The sequence below is a fragment of the Urocitellus parryii genome, unplaced genomic scaffold (genome assembly GCF_045843805.1).
Source record: "Urocitellus parryii isolate mUroPar1 unplaced genomic scaffold, mUroPar1.hap1 Scaffold_108, whole genome shotgun sequence".
Lineage (NCBI taxonomy): Eukaryota > Metazoa > Chordata > Mammalia > Rodentia > Sciuridae > Urocitellus > Urocitellus parryii.
In genome coordinates, this window is record NW_027551840.1 from 477,750 (window position 1) to 491,532 (window position 13,783).

A 13,783-nucleotide genomic window follows, 5' to 3' on the forward strand; every position below is an offset into this window, starting at 1 on the left:
CCTGTGTTGTATGGAAGCTTCTTAGTCATAATCTGATTTTTCTACTTGTAGTTTTGTTGGTTGTGATTTTGAAGTTTTCTCCAAAATATCCTTGCCCAAACTAATACCCTGATTTAGTTACTATTCAGTGCATAGATGTATCTAACAGACTGTACTTCCTAAATATGTGTAATTGTTATGTGTCAATTGAAAACAAAATATAAATTGTACATGAAAACTGTTTCTCTTTATGAGTTTGCAGCAACGAGTAGTGATTCTTATTATTGGAAAACATACCCAGATGCTCTCTTCTCGTCGATATTGCTTCCAGTTCCTCCCACTGTCACTGAACATCAGGAGGTAGCTGGTCACCCAGTCGGAGCTCCTGTATCCGCCCTGGGTGGCCACAGCCGTGACCTCCATTCTCTCTCCAAGGTCAATCTGCAGCCATTGGTATTTATTTGACACAAGTGGGGTCCATCCACCTTTTTTGAGGCAGAAAAGAAGAAGGAGAATGGTAAGGAGGAGGAGGAAATAACTTAGCAAACCTGTTCCTGGAGTAGCAAACAGTCAGCTTAGAAGTCTACATAAACTTGAGAAAATCATAGATTCGTGTTAGAAAAAAGAAACTGAATGCGGATGAACCCTACATTGTCTTCACATTTAGCTAGATGACTCCTGCCATTCAGGGGGTCCCAGTGAGTGGAGGAAGTATCTGATGTCATGTGGGCAGCCAGTTCATCATTCCCATCATGCCTGGGGGACCAGTTCTGTCCTCTGTCAAACACAAGAGACTAAATTCCTACAGTAAGGCACAGTATTGGGCATTAAGTAAATGAAAATAGTCAAAACACAGTCCTTGCGCTCAGACTGTCTACAGTCGAAGCAGACACCAGTTCAAGGGGCTGGTGGCTGGTGGCTGGGCTCTGGGATAAAGCACCTGTTTTGCATTCAAGAGGCCCCATGTTAGATCTTGAGTGTCACAAAAAATAAAAGGGATTTCAAACTACAGAGTACTTGTGAACAGATCTCATCTATACATGGAATTTAAAGAAGTGGATCTCAGAGGTAGAGAATAGAACAGGGTCACCAGGGACTGAGGGTATGTGGTGGAGGGACGATGGTAAAACCTGAAAATTAAAAATGAATGAACAGGTCCAGAGCAGGGAGTGGAGGAGGGAGTCCCTGGCAGGGCTGTGGGCTCTCTGGCTGTAGCACAGGGAGATGGGTAGAGCCCCACAGAGTGCCTGTGTCTTACACAATGAGAAGTCTGCCAAGTATCATGAGGTGAGGAGCACAGAGTCTGCCGGGCACAGAGTCAAGATTCTGATCTTTTTGTTTTGACAAAGGTCACACTTTTGGAACCAAGAATAGCAATGGCTGGTGAGGTCTTACTGATGTTTGTCATTTTTCTGGTCAAATAAATAAAATGGGAGATATTTTGGAACTACTATTTCTTTAATAATCAGCATTCTGGACACTGCTATTTTCTAACTCGGGGAATGTGTCTTTTTATTAGAGATTATTTTTATAATTATACCCTAATTTGTAAAGTATTCAGTACCATGTCCAGCATAATGTGAAGGTTCAAAAAAGCTTGTTATTGTTGTAACATAAATGGGAAAAGAAATGAATGAGGGGATGATATTACACCATTATATGATGGGATGTAGGAGTGCAGAGAAATGTATTTATAGGCACCTCTCTGGATTGATAAGGACAACTTAAATACTATGTGCTTAAGAGCTCAAATTTTACAGATTCTTTAGAATTCAGATTCTAAGATTTCTTTTCTATTTTTTTTTTGGTAGTCAATCTTTGTTCAAAATATTTTCCCCTTGAATGTACCATAAGCACAAACCTTTTTGATCCAGACTCTGAAGATATATATGTGTATATATGTATATATATATATATATATATATATATATATACACCCACATGTATTTATGCATATGCTTACAGATACTGATAGATAGATGGTAGATGGATGGATGGATAGATAGATAGATATGAGGGGGCGTTGCTTTGCTTTTTATTGCTATGTAATTTAACTTGAAGATCCTGGGAGGTAGCCAGGCATGGTGGCACACACCTGTAATCCCAGCAGCTCTGGAGGCTGAGGCAGGAGAATCAAAGCAAGCCTCAGCAAAAGTGAGGCCTTAAACAACTCAGTGAGAACCTTTTCTAAATAAAATCCAGGTAAGCTGCTTATCTCCTAAGGCTACCTTTGGAATTAAATGACAAAATTCCTGTAAAGTGAACTCTGTGCCTGACCCAAAGCTCTCAATGGTTCACTAAATAAGAGATGTTGTGCAAGAATGGAAACGGGTAGGTAGTGCTCTCTGACCGCCTGAAAAGTGAAGTATGCTGGGAGGATCAGGAGTGGGGAAGAAACCATGGGAGCAGTTTCCACTGAGGTGCACATAAGGTGTCCCCCAAACCCTTGCACTGTCTATGGCAGGGACAAATGCAAATTGTGCTGCAGATCATCCAAGATTCAATCTTCCCTCATGTAAAAGAGCATGCTGTGTGAATGGAGGATGATCCCCATGTGGAGAAGGACACCTACTGTGCCCACCTCCTACCTGTGTCAGAAAAGTAGGGGAGACTTCAGTGGCTCAATGTGCAGAGTTGGCCGCCAGTAAGTCACTGTCTTGTAGACAACATCCCAGACTCTTTTATTGGGGGAGATTGGAGATGGGTACCAGGGATGGAACTCAGGAGCACTCAACCAGTACCCTTTTTTATTTTGAGACAAGGCCTCCCTAAGTTACTGAGTCTCCCTAAGTTGAACTTGTGATCCTCCTGCCTCGGCCTCCTGAGCTGCTGGGATAACAAACTCTTAATAGCATATTATTTTGAAGGTGCTGATGGGACATGGAGGTCCTATATGGATGCATAAAGTATGTAATGTAGGTTTGGAGTGGAGTTGGGTACTCCGGAAGTGAGGGCAGTGTGACACTCCATCCTCCTGGTCAGACAAGGCCCAGGATCCTACAGTGGATGCATGGTAAGAGTGAGGGTTTATCTGCTGGCACTTTCCTGTTGAGATCTACCAGATCTCTGAGGTTGGGGTTTGGATGTGGAACAACACCAGAAAGCTCCTGTATTGAAACATCGTCCCGATGATGGATTAGATAGGAGGTGTCCCTCCAAAGCTCAGGTGTGAGACAATGCCATAACTTTCAGAGGTGAAACGATTGGAAGGAGAGCCTTAACCTAATCAGTGCATTGATCCTCTGATGTGGATTAGCTGTGTGGTAACTGTAGGCAGTTAGAGAGTGGCTGGAGGAGGTAGGCAGTCAACCCAATGGATTAATGGTCATCCAATGAATTCATTGTTAGGTATTTTGTTCACTATGATGTGAAGCTAATGTACCACTCTCTCCCAAGTCCACGTAAAGTTTAATAACTGTGAAATCCTTCCACAGTTCACCTAACTAGCAACAAAGTGTCTCAAAGGTACAAACTTACTGAAGCTCCATTTCTTTTCCTGTTTTTTTTTTTTAACAATTGTTTCAAAGAATAGTTGGAAAAAGGCAAAAGAGATGCTATTAACCAATCCCTCTCCCCAATATTATTGTACATTGGGAATTTTATACATTTCACTTGAGACCTCAGAGGAACTATTAAGTATTTTGGATTTTTTTCCCCTTGTCATTAGCTAGCATTGATGATATAGTCCATGTTCTTTAATTGTATATCTTTGTTAAAAAAAAAAAATCTGTATTTTCATTCCCTCTCACCCCAGGTCCAAAAAAATAATCAACACAGAAACACATGTGGAGAAGGAGAAAGGGAAAATGAATCAGCCTGTTGCTGGTGTGCTGCCCTCGGATCATGAGTTATCATTAGAAGAAAGAGAAACCCTGGTCATCCATGTCCTCTGTCACTCACAGTTTGCTAGATTGTTTTAATAAGGGCACTCCTGCTTACAGACAGCAATACATTCCAGTTACTCCATTGTACCTGTGCCAAGAGGCAGTATTCATATGCAAATCAGCCATCCTGTTCAGCCACTAAGGATAAAGTAATGAACCCTGGAATTAGAAGAATTGCACCAGGTGTGGCAGCCTCAGGAAACCTGCAATCCCAGCTGGGCTTCAAGGATGTGTTGCTTTGCAGGTGACTTAATTACACACTGAATAGTCCTGGTGGGAAATAGAAAATCACTGTCCCACCGCGCTGGTCTAGTTGCTTTCATTAAAGGCAGCTTTGGTGGTTGGTGATGAAGGCCACACTGGAGTCATGGGAAAAAAATAGTTGGCTGACTCTACCAACGGGTGTGTGGCAATTGCCCCGTCATCTGTCTCTGGAACAAAGTTGTCCTTTGTTGTTTAGTTAATTAGTTGTCCTTTGTTGTTTTATCAATTATTTTTTTGGCATTGTAGTTGTTTTTGTTTAAAACTGTAGAGCCTGGAGTGCGGCTCTGTGGTAGAGAACTGGCCTGGCATGCACATTCTTCCCCCTCACCACACACACAAATAATAAAACATTAAAAGGACAACACAAACCACTCTCATAGAATTGCAAGGAGAACCACGGGGTCATTGATGCTAAAGCACTTTGGAACTGAAAATTTTTATACAAATGTGATGTCATATTCAATTTTTCTTTTCTTTAAATTAAAACTAATGAAAGTGTTTGTGCGAATGGTAGAGTCAAGATTACACACCAAACAATTCCACTTAACCTGGGAGCATCTTTGCATAGTCTATTTGATGGTCACTAAAGCTAAAGACACCTAGAAGGCACTGGGCATGTGCCCCCAGCTCACCCCCTAAGCTCATCACTGGCTCCACTCCTCCTCTTCACCCTCCTCCCTCCCCTGCATTCTGGCAGGACAATGCATCTGAGCTAATTGAGGTGTCACAAACACTCAATGGAACTATAGACAGACAGCTCAGCCTGTACTCAGTCCTTAGAACCTGTGATGATCAGAACGTCACCCCACCCATTCATTAGGTATGTTCTGACAGGTGCATTTCACTACCTAAATGAGATTAAGCAAAGTCCAGGAACTAAAGATTTCCCTCCTGATTGCTATCATGTGATGAACAGCAGAGGCTGCTTTTAAGGGCAGTTATTTTGTGAAGACTGACTTGGGGACCACATCAGGAATGCTGAGATACACTACCATTTTGTTTCTAAATGAGCACATAACTTGGCACTTGTTTCATCCAAGATTTTCTCCATTGTTGCACCTCAGAGCTCTGAGGAAATGATTGAAGTTTTGCCACTTATTTTGCAATGGAAATGGAAAGAAGAGAAATGAAAAACAGTGAGGCATGCATTGTGTGCTGAGAATGCTACCAGGTATTTCCATCCACATTATGATTTTTTATTTCTAAAAGCATCCAGTGATTCAGCTTTATTGCATCCATTTTACTAATGAGAAAATAATAAAACAATTTACATACATGTAAATAGATTATTTTAAAAATCAGCTCCTCTTTCATTTTTTTTAATCTCATCCAGGAACATATTCACATGACTTATCAATCACTTAGTGCTTTTTGTTTATAAATAACCTGGATGAATTTGATCGCTATTTTGTAAGTTTTCTGTCTGGATAGACAATCACATTTTACTACCTGAAAGTGTGAATGAACAAGTTGAGTAGAAATCCCTCAGCAGAAACCATAATTGCTTCTAGTTAAAATAAAATAAAATAAAAATCCCCATGCCTACAGTACATATAAGAGGTGGCACTGTAAGAACGTAGTGACTTTATTAATAAGGGAAGTTATGCAGAAGTACCTCATCATCACCATCATCATCTCCATCACCACCATCATTACCAGCACCATCACCATCATCATCACCACCACCATCACTGTCAACACCATCATCATCATCATCCTATGCATTCCTCAACCTGTTATGAGTACGAGGACTAAAAGCTACCCAGGAACACAAACTATAAATAAACAAAGTAAACATACAAAGCTAACTACCAGTAGGGGATTCTAGCAATCCATCAAATAAATAATTAAATTGATCTTATCACAAAGAGATAATTTCTTATAAGAGAATTAATTGTTTCAAATGAGATTTTATCCAAATATGTTTGCTTTTTTCCTCATGTAATTGACTCTTAATACATTGCAGAATCATTACAGATTTCAGGTGTTGCTTGTGGGTAAACAGGAAACAGAAGATGAGAGATGAGAGTGGGTCCATCACCACTCCTACATTCCAGTGTGATTTTTAAGTATTTCTAGGGAAGGAGTGGGGTGGATTTTAAGTGAACTTCCTTATCCAACTTCTGAGATTTATGGGCTTTGAACTCCAAAGTTTTTTGTCAGTAAGTCTGCCTTTTTGTTGAGGTAATTTAAACATTTCCTTGAGGCCTGATTTCATTATATTTTTTTAAATGAAGCTCTAACCAGGCATGTGCAGAATTTCAAGAATTACAGTCTTTTTAACCAAGTAAAATATACACTTATCCTGCCAGAGAATCTATCTTTTCACTCTGGTCTTCTTTTAGCTACTTTTTCTTCAACCTTGGAAGACTGATGTAAGAAGAACATTCAACCTCCCAAAAATATGTTCATTAGGAAGAATTACACTTACCTATGGCTCAGATCTCAGGGTGTATGGAACAACTTGCAGAATTTATTATCTTACAAAATGCATTTATACCCTCTGATAGCCTGAAAATTAACAAACAATAGATGAAGCAAATAAAAATCGAAGAGAAGATGATAAACTTAAAAATTAACCATACAATCATATTAAATATAAATGGTATAAACACTGTTAATTAAATGTCAATGGTGTCAGATTAGATCCAACTATGTGCTGCCTACAAGAACTATACTTTAAAAATAAAAACTCAAATAGGTGAAATGTATACAAATGGAAAAAAGATATCATCATGCTAACACTAATCAAAAAATATACATATATGGATTGATGTATTAGACAAAGTAGATTCCAGAGAAAAGTTATTGCAAAGGATAAAGAAGAACATTTCATAATAAAAAGATGCTCATTTGTCAAAAGTTCTAATAATCCTATACAAGTAACAACAGAGCTTCAAAATACATGCAGCAAACCTGATGAAACTGAAAGAAACAGACAAATCCACAATTATAGTAAGAGACTGTAGTATCCTTCTCTCAATGATTGGCAGAACAGGAAGGCAGAAAAGAGCATAGAGACATCACTATCAACCAGTATGATTCTTTGATATTTATGAAATATTCCATCCAACAATAAAATAAATAGTATTTTCAAATTCACTTGGAAGTTTCAACGAACTAGACCATATTCTGAATCATAAATATGCTCAATAAATTTAAAATGATTTAGTTAATGCAAAGGATATTGTCTGTGATATGCAACATATTTAAATTAGAAATCAATAAAGATCTTTGGAAATTTGAGAAACATTAAGAAACTTAACTACCAGACTAAATGATCCATGAATCAAAGAAAAAACTAAAAGAGAAACCAGAAAATATTCTAAATGGAATGAAAGTAAAAATACAACATATCAAAATCTAGGAAATGCAACTTCTAAGCATCTGTCCAAAGAAATAAAGAGCTACAAGGAGTCTCAGTCCCACCTGTTATAGTCAGGTTTGTAAATTGCTGACACCTTCCCAGAGCAGGCTGGTGGGATAGGGAGAAATCCTCAGGCACCTCAGAGGCTAGGGGTGTGCACCCTGTTGCAGGTATTTCCTCCACTGGGCATTGACGTCAACTCACAGGTCCTCCATGGAGAGCCCCACTGGGCACTCAGAAAATACCAGAAAGAGCCCCTGAGGGTTAAACCACTCAGCCTTCATCCTTCCCCATCTCTGCTGCATCTTGGTTTTGAGGTAGGCGTGGTTCCATTCATCTCCGTAACTGTGTGTAATTCAATAAAACAGCCATTGTGCCTTTTTCATACACTCACTATGTATAGGATAAGATATGGAATCTCAAAATGTCACTTGAGCAGGCAAGGAAGGCACCTTTCTTTCCTATTTAATGCCATCTGGTATCATGCAAAGAAACTCAAGGGCAAAATGCTCAAAAAATAACAATTTCAGTGAAGAATAAATCTGTCTGTATGTGATTCATTGTTCAGTCAACTATAAGTCTCAGTCCATTCTCTTCCAAATATTTACATTTCCCTAAGTATTAGGCTGTGGAAGTAATTATAGTTTGTAAAGTCACAGGAACACTTTGTATGAGATGATACATGCACTTATTAATTATTGCATGGAATGTGGTGACATCTCAGGATGTGCTCTAAATATCATCATAATGTAAGCGCTGTTGACAAATAATTCAACAGGTAATGCACACTAGGGAAAAAGCAATTCCACCAAGGTTGTCCTATTGCACTCTTTGTGGGAAATAATGACCACCTCAAAAGAATCCAACTGCCAAGCACAATCGTGAAGGAAAATGGGCCAATCTCCATCACATGCTGCAGAAATTCAAGAGTGCCTCATATAATGCTGACGTAGTGACTAAGGTAGCTGGTTACAGAACCCACTATGGTGTTTTACCAACTCCTGTTATTGGCCATGGTTCTTTTAGGTCAGCTCTGTGGCACAAATTAAATTCCCATTCAGCAAGTAGGTGTTATTTTAAAATCACTGGCTTTACAGGAAACAGTAAAGAAAGTACAGAGACGTAACATGTACTCATCTTCTACTTTCCCCCAACAGTTACAACTTATATAATTATATGAGAATATAAAAACCAGGAAAATAATGTGTCTGTGGAGTTCTGTGACACTTCCTGACATGTCGAGAGTCCTGTCACCACCAGCACAATTAAGAAAGAGACCCATCTGCTTGCCACCATGCCCCTCCTCGTTGTTACTCTTTATAGTTAAGCAGCAGCTACTCATTTTGACCCATCTGTGCAGATCCTTCCTCTATGCCCAAGATTATCTCTTTTTTCCCCCATTCCTCAGATCCTCAGTTTCCTAACTGGTCCTCCTTCTCTTCTCCATTTTTTTTTCATTCTTATGTTTGTTTGCTATATATCATACTGTTTTAGAAACATATGTAGCTGGAGCAGTAGGGCAAGGATATGTACTATCTTTCCAGAAGCAGAAAGGGCAATACCATTAGTAATCCAGTCACCTGTGGTAAAGAGGAAGCTTCCTGTTTGAGCTCACATCTGTGCTAAGTATTGCACAACAGCTGAGTTATCATGTATATCACTGGATTTTTTTCAAATAAGGAAAAGTAAAGGGAGAAAATTTCATAAGAAAGAATGCATGGTGTGGAGGCCTAGAAAGGAGTGTGATGACGTTCCTCTGTGGGAATAGCTTTCAAAGCTAAGGAAACATAGTTCCTTTCATATTATTGCTAAATATAATATAATATTGCTGTGGTCATTTAAGTCTTAGAGTGGACATGCAACCCAGAAATTCCACTCCATGGAAATATGCATCCACTCTAAAATTTGAATGTTCATAGCAACATTACTCATACCAGAAAAAAAGTAGAAGCGACTCATATGTACATCACGAGTGAATAGATAAACACAATGTGGCATAACTGTAAGTTAATTACTATTTAACAAAGAGATGCCTCACAAAACCATGGAGTCTTACACTCAGTTCTGTCTTGAAATATTGCATTGTGCAGAGCAATGGAAACTTCTCATAGGCGGAGGCCACATGCTATAAGAAACCAGGTCAGGGTCATTTCCTACAATGTAAAGATTTTTCTTTTGTTTAGTAACTTGATTTTTAGGCACAGTGCTAAGTTTTCAGTAGGAGTTATCACTTCTAAAGTAAGAAATACATATCTCAACATTGAATGACGCCCACAAATATCCTGAACCATTCTGTGGAGAGTGGTTTATTTGAATCATGGCCTCTGACTCCCTCAGGGATAGATTTGGGCTGACAAAGCTGCCTGTTTGAAGTTGCAGGTCAAGATGCCCCAGTTGCTATGGTGATGTGGGGTCCCAGTGGGGTGCTACACGTGAAGCTGTGGGGCTGTATCTATTTTGGCCTTGAGTTCAGTACCTTCTCCCAGGGATAGTGAATTCTGAGCAAAGCAAGATGACCCTAATGTCTTGCTAGCCCTGTGCCCTTCAGATTGTCTGCTTTGCTGAAACTTCCCCACAATTAACCTTTCAATGTTACCAACTTGCCGAGCTAGCTCTGAGTCAGCCAGGCCTCACCAGGGCTTGTCTACCCACCTGGCCCCAGCCTTTTGTCCATGTCTGTTTGTCTTTTCTTTATGCCCCATTGCTCCTACACAGCCAGGCATGAAGCCTCAGCACCATTCACTTCCCTCTTTAATTGGAAGCTTTAGGCAAATATTTTCTCTGCTTCTTCATCACCTAGAACCCAGGCAGTGTTTTAAGGAAGCATGATTGTGGGCAGACATCTACATGGTGATGGATAAGAACGGAGGAGGAAAATACCTGATGTGTCTCCATTTGCTTTGTGTTTGCAGGAAATCACTCAGGCTTCTGGATTTTCCCTTTTGATGAAACTGATTCCTATGCAATTCTAATTTCCAACCTGACCTACGGGCTTGCCCTTCTCTGGCTGGACTTTTCACATCAGAGCTCGTGGTTTTCAGTATGAAAGCGCTCCCTGAGTCCCTGATAAAGGATTGCCTCTGGCTGTGAAGGAGAGTTAAGGCAGCTCTTATTGGTGGGGAGAAAAAGGACAAAGCACACACATGCTTTTGCCTATGCAGTTTCAAGTTGTTTCTGGCAAGACCATTCATTTCATCTCGGCTCCTGCCCCACCTTGTCACACTGACAGGAGGGTGTGCAGTCACAGAAATGGAAAGCAGGCTCCAGGAAAATGCTACTGAGAAAAATCCAATAAATGCTCACAATTAAAGGTATAATGATCATAAAAATGATAATTTTGATAAGCAAATAGGATAACTGAATACCAGCATATATTAATGTTTTATTTTTGAAGCTTTTAAAGATCTACATAACCTGAAATTGCATAGTTTGCTTAAGGATATTGTTAAAAAGAATGAAAAAGAGAGCTCAACTTTTTCTTTTCTTTTTCTCTTTTTTTCCTTTTCTTGTTTGTAATGTACCATCATATTTTAGGAGTTTTGGTTTTGTAAAAAAAAAAAAATTAGCAATTTCCCATTCTAACAACTACCAATATAAATTCAATGACACCAAAGTCAGGTTTTATGGTTAATCTCAAATTTTTAAGAACTTGAGATGGAGCTGGGAGATCACACACACATACGTACACACACCCAGACACACACATACACACACCCAGACACACACATACACACACCCAGACACCACACACACCCAGACACACATGCAATTATTTGTGTACATTTATTTAACACCTATCAATTTTGCAAAATTAAGTAGGCAAAATTAATCATACAATTGGGATTAGCTTTTCATCCCTTTGTGTTTCTTTGCATAAAGAGGTAAGGGCTGTGCAGATTCTAGATTAGAATGAAATACATACATTCCCAGACTTCAAGTCAGGAATTTCAAAAAGAAATGTGAACCAATTTCAACTGTGACTAGTATAAATTAGGAGTATGAAAATCATATTTATGGCTGTTAATGCTTTCAAGAACCACCAATCTTTACATTTGTTGGGTTATAATTACTATCTCTTTGACAGTATTCATTGATGAGGAATCTGATAGGAAGATGAGCAGACTGTGGGTGAGTCAGTCACACCAGGACCCTGTGGCTTGGGTACATCCTCTTTGGCCCAGGTGGCACTATTCTCCCAATCTTCCCATTCCTAAGTCATCCTTTTTACAAAGCCTCAAAGACTTCTGTCTTCTTGTGGCAACTCTTTTCTAAAATGCATTTTACATTCATTTATCCAATGTTTTGAGTGCCTGAGTCATCATGTAAATTCAGTTTCATATCTATTGATACCTTAAACCATAAAAGTCCCTTATTATGGCTTAACAGAAATCACAGATCAGTTAACTATTTTTGCACTCATTAGAGGTCTCTTCCTACAGCTTTTCCCTAATAGGAAAGAAGGAGTGATGAGATGGTACACATGAACTTCTTCATGGAAGAAAGGTAAAAAGAACCATGTTCTTTAAGACTCCATAATGAACTTTCTAAATCAATCATAGTTTAATTACTTTTTTAACTTTAGTTCCATGATCTTCAAGACCTGACCTAAGCAGCTCCTACCCTAAAGGCCAATCAACAATTTTAAAAGCAATATAAAATTGCTTTTATATTATCCAAGGAATCACCAGCATAATCATCATCATCATCATGTCCATTTTGTCCTCCTGAACCAGAGGGAGATTGCTACATCCACTGACATTCACAAAGATCAATGGGACCCTGGGAAGGGTCCTGAGTTAGCTAGTCCTACACAGAAATTATTCATATACATTCCACTGGTGGGAATAATCCAAAATGGTGATGATCTATAAAACATGAGGCATAAATTTAGAATTCAGTATTCAGTAAGTATTAAATAAAATAGTGAAGAGCTCTTCAGGTTGGTAAATACAGTGACAACTTTAAAACTCTTTATCTGATTGGCACTCCTGATACAATTAATTAAAAGGCACAAAAGTGAATTTTATTTCTGACTCAGAAGTTAAAACTGTCACAGCTACTTCATAATTAAACTGCTTGCAATATTTTTCTGTTTTTTTTTCATTTTAATTTTATTTATTTATTTATTTAGTTAGTTAGTTAGTTAGTTAGTTATTTTGGTTGTTATTGCTGCTTTCAACATAGAAATCCATTAATCTTATTCTTAGGGCTTTTTCTGATAGATTTGTTTTAAGTTGCCAATGTCACATCACCAGCAGTGTAGTGACCAATTTAAATGAAACCATAAGGAAACTTGGTCACTGCAAACTAGTTGTACATCATAAGAGGCCCATGGGCTGCCATAACCTAATGGAAAAAGCTTTTTCAGGGTTTTGACATTTCTTTGATTACAACTGACATTATTTGGCATTAATTTGTGTTTTATTCTGAAGCTTTCTACCACATCAGTATATATTATTTCATATTTGCTTTTTGCAAGGCTCTGGGCTAGAAGTTGTGACAGCCATAAAAGGCTTAATGGCTTTTATTCCTACTATCATTACTAACAATTATTTTTTTCTTCAGAAGCACTTAATAAATACTAGGCTGTGATGGATCCGATTTCATATGCTAATTTTATATTGTGGTAAAATATACCTAACATAAAATTTGCCATATGACCTATTTTTAAGTTCATGGATCTAAGAGATCTGATAGTCTGAAGTACCTTCTTGTTCTGCCACCATCAACACTATCCATTTCCAGAACTCTTTCATCTTCCCAAACTAAGACTCTGTACCTGTTGAAGAGTAAGCCAATTCCTAGCTCTTGGAAACCACCACTCCACTTCCTGTCCTGATGAATTTCACTACTCTCCATACCTCATGTAAATGGAGTCATACAGTATTTATCCTTGGGGACTGGCTTATTTCACTTAGCACAATGCCTTCAAGGTTCATCCATGTTGTAAGACTGTATCAGAATTTCCCTCTTTTTTGTAGCAGAATGGCATACCATTGCATGTATATTGTTTCTTGTTTCCTCTGTTCATCCATCAAATGGATGATTGGGTTGGTTTGACCTCTTGGCTGCTCTGAATAAATCTGCTAGGAACACTTCTGTACCACATCCAAACTGCTTTAGGTGTGTTCATTTGTTTAATCCTCACTCAGTTTAACTATCTCATAAAAGGTGCTCTTACTAATTCCATTTTATATTTGAGGAGACAAAAATGCAATGAAATAAATCCATTGATCCTAAATCACACAGATTGTAAGTGGTAGCATCGGGGTTAAAATAAAAGCAAACA

The 13,783-nt window shown here is 38.6% G+C and overlaps 1 protein-coding gene across 1 annotated transcript in view; it reads right to left on the reverse strand.

Moving 5' to 3' along the window:
• LOC144251566 (contactin-associated protein-like 3) overlaps positions 1 to 456 on the reverse strand; it is a 130,488-nt gene extending 130,032 nt beyond the window's left edge. The window contains 1 exon segment of the mRNA XM_077794414.1: positions 277 to 456. Within this exon segment, the coding sequence (XP_077650540.1) occupies positions 277 to 402 (126 nt within the window). The 5' untranslated portion in view covers positions 403 to 456.
• Between the last annotated feature and the right edge of the window lie 13,327 nt (positions 457 to 13,783).